This window comes from Trachymyrmex septentrionalis, unplaced genomic scaffold (genome assembly GCF_001594115.1).
Source record: "Trachymyrmex septentrionalis isolate Tsep2-gDNA-1 unplaced genomic scaffold, Tsep1.0 scaffold60, whole genome shotgun sequence".
In the NCBI taxonomy this organism is placed as follows: Eukaryota; Metazoa; Arthropoda; class Insecta; order Hymenoptera; family Formicidae; genus Trachymyrmex; species Trachymyrmex septentrionalis.
In genome coordinates this window covers 456,338-464,047 of record NW_017305779.1, presented here as the reverse complement: position 1 = coordinate 464,047, position 7,710 = coordinate 456,338, and the positions used below count along the sequence as shown (strand labels likewise).

Sequence of the window (7,710 nt, the reverse complement as noted above, 5' to 3'; positions counted from 1 at the left end):
ATGTGTGTATATATATATACATATATACCTATATATATACATACACGCATACAGGCATATGTATATGATTTCCAAAGTATCATATTGATCTAGAAAATTAAAAAATATAATGAGAAATCTAATAAAATTATATATAATTATAGATGATAAATCATAAAATATATACAATATATTCAAATATAACAAATTTAAATTACAAGAACATTTATAAATATATTATGTTGTTATCATAAATTATATTGTCAATTAAAACTAATTTTAAAAATTCATTATATTTGAAATAAATCACATATATTTAACGAATAAAATTTCTAATTTGTGCTCCAAGATAATTATAAATTATGTTAGCCGAAGCAATTTCTAATTTCTAATTTAATTTATAAGCAATTTTTAATTTCTAATATTATCATATAACAGCAATAATTATAAAAGTACGTAAAAATCTCAGAAAAATATTCAAGATATAATAAAAATTTTATATTTTTTATGGCAATTTTTTTAATAGTAATACAACTCTCATTAGTCTTTGTTTATTACATTATTGACAATTTCGAGTTACTTAATATTTATTAATTTTAAAGATATAATTTCGAAAAACTATAATGTATTAAAAACATGTAGGTTTTGTGAGAATCTCAAAACTTTCTCAGGTTTCTACGTACATTTTATTACATAATATTCTTAAAGCTGTCTCGTATTTCAATTAGTAATATAATATCCTTACGCTAAAAAATCTTTCCTTCCTATCATTCACTTATACAGTCAATGCCTATTTTTCATTTCACGAAAATCGATCGTCGATATCTATATATTAAAACCGTTTATTTATATAAAAGATTCAATGTGAGTATTCTTTGCCACTCAAAGTGGTACAAAGTAAGAATTTGTTATACTTGTTACTTAAATGATTATCTGTCACAGCCTAGATTTCAATAGATAAACCAAGACAACCCTTTCATAAAATATCCATATTGTGGTTGTCATAGGTGAAAAGAAGTGTTTTCTAGGCTGATAAGTGCTTAATTCATTACATAATTATTTAAAACAGGACGTTTAATGTTTTTTTTCTTGCGTAGGAGATGAATTATTACAAATTGTAGTCATCTATTTAAATATTAGTTGTACATTATCATAAATTCCAATCAATATTAATGTCAGCAAACATTACAAAGTAATTCTTTTTTTCTCTCTCCAGAGTAGAATATTCTGAAAGAGAGAATTCTGATAAAAATAATTTAAGAAATAATTAATAGAATTTTTATTGAGTCGATCACTTTGTAATTTTTGCTTAATGTTTAACGTCCCACCCGAAGATTAAAGTAAGATTACGCATAATACTTTTACAAATTCTACTCACCTTAGGTTAACGGGTAGTTCATTGATTAGCAGTTTCGAGTAAGTAAGCCTATCTTGTGATTGTAGTCTCCTCTCCGTTAAAAGACTCTTGATTAATTATATTCAGTTTCTAAATAAATATTATTAAGTACTGGAACGTGGAAGATTCTTGAAGATGGAAAAGGCTTTTTTTTTATTATCCATAATGATTCTTAAAGAATCAAATAGACAAAAAATTGCCAATATTACAAATAATTATTAAAAAAATACAGGCTCTTTGAATCACGAACATAATATTGCAGTTTTTACATTATAAAAAACGTAAGTCTTTCTCTTTCTTCACATCTATTATAAAAGATAGAAACTTCAGATGATTTATAATAATTGAATAATTATATAAATTCAGATTGTCACACATTAAAAAAAATTTAAAGCTCTGTTCTAGATATAGTACCTATTAGGAAATTTTTACATTAAAAAAATCACATAAAGTATTTTATCGATAATTTTCTACAGTATGCTTTAATTTGTATTTACTTTCGTAAAGCGTTTATTTGTCTTGTCTGTTAATAATAACTATTATAAACTGTAATTTTTCCCAGTTGTATAAAGTTATATAAAGTACAATAATATCACTTTTTTTAAAAGAGGAATAAATCATACAACATCCGAAGATGTTTAAAGAAACTTTTTTTGAGAATATCAATACATCAAACCTTTCCTATGTGTAGAAGATATAGAAAATCGTTGAACTGAAAGCAAAATCAAGATCATCAAATTTTGTGTAATATTTCAAGTAGTAAAAGCCGTAATCTGTAAATTCACAGGTTATAAATATATAATTTATACACCAACAACTGCGGGCTCACGATATTTTACTTGTATTAGATTTATATATTTTTGGAGAATAAATCAACAAATATTTTATTTTATTTCACAGAAGATGAATTATGTATGTAATTAATTTATAGAAGACAAAGTAATATTGATTAATATTAGAAATTAAGTTGATATATATAAGTTGGTAATTAAATACCTTTATTTTTTTACGCTGCTATAAATTAGGATTCTTTACAAAGTATTGGATATTATAGTTGTAAGTAGTACTGCATATGTATTATATATTGTATATATGATGTATAATAACTTATATACTAAGCTAATTACTGAAAATATTCAGAATTGTGATTATATCATAATTCTGTGATATAATTATACTCATCATACCTACTATAATATATTAATTTTTGAAATAATTCAAATATTGAAAATCTTGATTGAATTGAAAATGAAATTTCAATCATGACATTTTTGTTGTCGCTTATACATTGATTAGTTTTATAATTCAGGTAAAGAGTATAAGATAATAAGCAGGGAAAATGCAGTTTAGTTAATAAAAAAAATTAAATTATAACCTTTCAATGATAAATAATGGTAATAGTAAGGTTTTTATCAAAAAGAATAATTGAATAATACAAATTTAGAATAAATTTAATAAAGCAATAATAATCAGGCAAAAATATATTACGGAACAAAAAAGTATGCCGTTATGTCTCTTTATATTATTTACATTTCCCAAGATCTTTAAATAAATTGTAACTTCAAATCTTACTTCATAGTAAATGTATGCATCTCATATTTATGATACAAATGTAATATGAAAATCTAAATTACTGATAATTTTATCTAATACTTATGGACCATACTCTTCGTCCAAATTTATATATCGTAGATATAGAATACACATATTAACCCTTAAAAACCCCTCTCGGTGTAACACACCTAGTTTTCTTTTTTCAATGCTTTTCCAATGCTTTTTTCATTGCTTATAACTTTTTTATTAATATAGATACATACATTTACTTGGTACGTTATGTTCCTTAAAGTCTGACGTTACGATTAAAAAAAAAATTTTTAATTAGTACGTTCATTTTTATGAAAGTTATAAGCAATCCAATTGGGTTGAGTACGACATATGTGTCGTTTCCGTAGCTGGCGTTTAAGGGTTAATTATAAAGTAAGACTCAAATTTATAATTTTTAAACCATGATTCATGCCGGAAGTCAAACTGCGGAATAAATTGTGTCCAATCAAATAATCGGGTGTGCTAAATATTCCTTTTCAATTAATGATATTTTGCATGAATCTAAATATAGAAACAGCAATTTAAAGCAGATTTCTAAGACACATATTACACTAATAAGGGTCATTTCTTTAATAACATCAATATCATTATTGATATTCAATTGGAATACATGCTCGAGAAGAAATGTCATCTGGAGGACACAGAATCCGTCAAAGTATACAAAACATTATGTTTAAACTATAAGCCCAAATTCTCACGCATCGTCTATTCGCAAATCGAATCTCAAATTAGCATGTTAATGCCATCGATGTCCAACATCATACTTGAAAATATTTTCTCAACACTACTCCTTCCTCATTTCCTCGTTAGCAGATATAAGCATAGTAGAAGAGTACAGATGAAACAACCGCACATAAAGGAAAGTCAGAGCAATTAGCCAGCAAATCAAGGTCTGTCCTACATTCAATTCTGTCCAATCTAATTTTGCCCTATTGCCTTTTGCATTCTTAGGACAAATTCTGATTAGCTATAATCAAATCGGCTACTGTATATCCGTCAAGTTGTTTTACCTGTCTTCTTCTACCATGACCTATAAGGGTAAAGTAATATAAAAGTGAGGAATAAACGAAGGACATAGCACGATTATGTCAATCAAGAAAGTAAGACTTTGTATTGTGCATATTTAATATCGTCGACGTTTGGTGGGATAATCATCCGGGCGATTTCGGTCATTTCCTTGCCAACGTCCACTACCTCCGCTACCTCCACGACCACCACCCATATTTCCCATGTCAACCCTCATATCCATTAAATCCATTATTTGCCCACGATCATCATTATAACCCCCTCGACTACCGCGATCCATATTGTATGCATCCATAAATGACTTTGGGTCCTATAGAAATGCATAGAGAATGCGAATCGTATAGGGAAGTCGAGAGTTTGTTGTTAATCATTGATGAGAATGTCGTTCACATCAGAGGAACGCACGATACGCGTGTGCGCATGAATTGCGGATGTACCATAAGTACATTCCGTACGATTCAGGGCGACCATCCATGTTTGACAGCAGCACAGGTCATCGTCAATTTTCGTCAAATCACATAGAAAAGAAAGGGGAAAACACAATGTTAGATTGCTGTTTGCGTATCAATAGTAGTGCAAACTGCACATTAAATACTGTTCTTATTAATATATCCCTTTTATAGCGGATATGTTCTGTGACAATAATCAGACCAAGAAAATGCCCAATGTAGACAGACAATATTTTTGTTATATATGACTGGGCTGTGTTCCAAAATTGAGTAGTACTGAAAATCTATAATGTAAACTATAGATTTTCAGTGCTGGCAGTAAATTTGGAACATAGCTCACATCGATGTGTTGTTTACGCGAAATTTTATAATTGTATCGCACACATATTACTTCCCTTAATCATTCTTCAACTCAAAAATAAAAGCTTGAAAATTGCATTTCAAACATTAAATATAATCGCAGAGTATTATACTCCATATCATGAAATTGAACTCCAAATTAGAGTTGAAGTACAATTAAGATAAATTCATATAGGAATCGTTGCTATTTTGACACATATAATAATACCAATATAATATACATACAAGGTGTCCCACGTAACTATGATCACAATTTTTCCGGCACTTCCGATGATTTAACAAAAATTACTTCAAATAAAAGTTAGTCAGTTTTCAATCTGCTACAACTTGCATTATTAAAAATTTACAAAATATTCTTTTTTAGAAAAAAAGTCAAGATCATTCTAACTTTTTTAAATGGCACAATGTATTTTTTACTTCATAATATTGTAACTGATATGAATTCAATGACCTGCTATACTATGATCTTAAAATGACTTAAAAGTCAGACTGTGGGATCAATAAACGGAAATGTTTTCGTAAAAAATTATTTTATTTGTATTAAATTTTATATAGATTAAAATTTATATAGATTTATTTAATTTTATATAGACATATTCTACAGCAGAAAAAAATTTTTGTGTTAGCAGCATATTAACTTTCTCATTATAGGAATAATTTTTAAAATTGAGACTGAACTACGATTTACTCTAATGACAAACTAAGATTGAACGCAAGATCGTAACAGCGTTCAAGCTATGTTACAAGTACTACAAGTTGATATTTTTTTCTATGTACTACGTACATACACGTGTGTAATAAACTGTGAACTACATTCGGGAATATCACAAATTTAGCAATGGCTACATCGGTTCCTCAATTTGTTCTACAGGTATATTTTTTCTACTGAACAATGTAATAAAAAACATGTAAAGTTTAATACAAAATAATTTTTTATGAAAACATTTCCGTTCATGTTACGTTGTACCATTTAAAAAAAATTAGGATAATCTTGACTTTTTTCCTAAAAAATATTTTTTTCCTAAGAATATTTTGCAAATTTTTAATTAATTTTTAAATTGCAATTTGTAGTCGATTGAAAACTAACTTTTATTCAAAATAATTTTTTTCAAATCATCGGAAATGCTGGAAAAATCGTGATCACAATTACGTGGGATTTTATATATATTATATGAAGAGCAGAATTCCAAAATGCATTTTGTCCGAAATTTCATTTTTTTAGTTAGAGATAGCATAATGTTCAGTGTTGAAAGATTCATAAGCTACCTACTCTGAGATGTTCAGAAAGCATTTTTTCATCGTTAATATGCTGAAAAAATATAGACATTTCAAAATGTATTGTTTTTTAACTAGAGACAAGCAAAACACATTTGTTGTACATTTTTAGCAATCGTTTAGAAATTTTGTTTAATATTTCACATCCTACTGATTGGCATTGTTATTTTCTGTAAAGTGCATAATTTTCTTGTATGCGGAGTTCTTTCTTTTTCGTTTTCTGAAAATTACAAATTTTGAACAAAACGCATTTTGAAAGTCTGCTCCTCATACACACACACACACGCGCGCGCGCGCACACACACACACACACACACACACATATATTGGATATATTATAATGTGAAAGTAAGAATGAAAAATTCATTTTATTTTGTATATCACACAATGAATCAATAGAAATTGTCGATGTTTCAATTTGCATGTAGATGTAACCCAGTACAAACACGTACGCCTATATATTCTATATAATGTGTTGACCTAAATAGAATTTTTTCTAAATTTCCCAATCCCAATAGAGTGTGTATATAATTATTAGTCATACAATTATGCATTCAGTAGAAATTACGAGTGCGAGTTTACTTCGTGAATGATCAGAGTGATGAGATCCTAGTATAGAGTTACATATAAAACAAATACTTCTGAATAAAAACGGTTAAACCATTTTATCGTATAACAAATCAGTTTTGCACATTAGAAAAAAACCGTCAAAGACCATTGCTTAATAGTAAAGAACTGATACTAAGCACACAATTTTGAAACATCGAGCACAAACGTAAGCAGCAAAGAGGCGTGATCAAGGTCTCGAAGCAAGCTCTATTGTGCTCGTAATGTTTCAAATGTATCATATATATATATTGTAAATAAGTATGCATAAAATATTCCTACAATGAGCATATATAAACATATGCATTTAGCAACATTAGCATTAGCAATCCATAAACAACGCTTCAAGTATCAAGAGATATAATCGTTCAAGTTCACAAGTTTCGATTAATAAACATAAGATTCAAATGTTACTGGCTAAAAATTCTGCAAAAATATATGCATGTCTTTGGAAATATTTCTTTGAAAATATTCTTATAAATAATAGTTTAATATTTTAATGTATAGTTATTTAAAAAAAAAAGTCTAATTGGGCACTTCTTGGTCAATAGAATTACTATGGAATCATATCATTTCGTAAAGCTTTTTTGCTAGATTCTTTTTCATATTTTATTACAAAAAGCACCATGATACCAAATTGAATACCGAATTAAATGTACGTGTGTCAATGTTCCCATAGTAAATAAAATTATTCTTAAGGCTACAATAGAATATGTCAGAGTCTCCTGTCTGCAATCATGTGGAGAGACCAATATGGCAATTACATTTGTAGATGTAAATAATTATTTTCGGAGACATAAAAAATTTAGATTTGTAATATATATTTAATAATAATAATTGTTATATATATTACAATCCAAGAGCCAAGTGTGGCATGATCGTACAAGTCAATTTCGAAAAATCAAGAATATTACATTATAATAAATTATTATCTATTTATAATTTCTAATACATATATATGTCGCAGTCGAAGTGTTAACTCGATAATGTATGCACTTATTGTAGTCTGATGTA

General features: G+C 27.6%; 1 protein-coding gene across 4 annotated transcripts in view; it reads right to left on the bottom strand.

The window, feature by feature from the left end:
• The window catches only part of LOC108752616 (hrp65 protein-like), an 18,955-nt gene that overhangs the window by 2,858 nt on the left and 8,387 nt on the right, over positions 1-7,710 (bottom strand). The window contains exon 9 of one of the 4 annotated variants that reach the window (XM_018493578.1): positions 2,885-4,316. The exons of 2 other annotated variants lie outside the window; for them this stretch is intronic. In XM_018493578.1, the coding sequence (XP_018349080.1) occupies positions 4,104-4,316 (213 nt within the window). In that variant the 3' untranslated portion in view covers positions 2,885-4,103. Of the gene's footprint in view, positions 1-2,884; positions 4,317-7,710 lie in introns of those variants that run through there. One more of the 4 variants, XM_018493579.1, reaches the window with a different exon arrangement.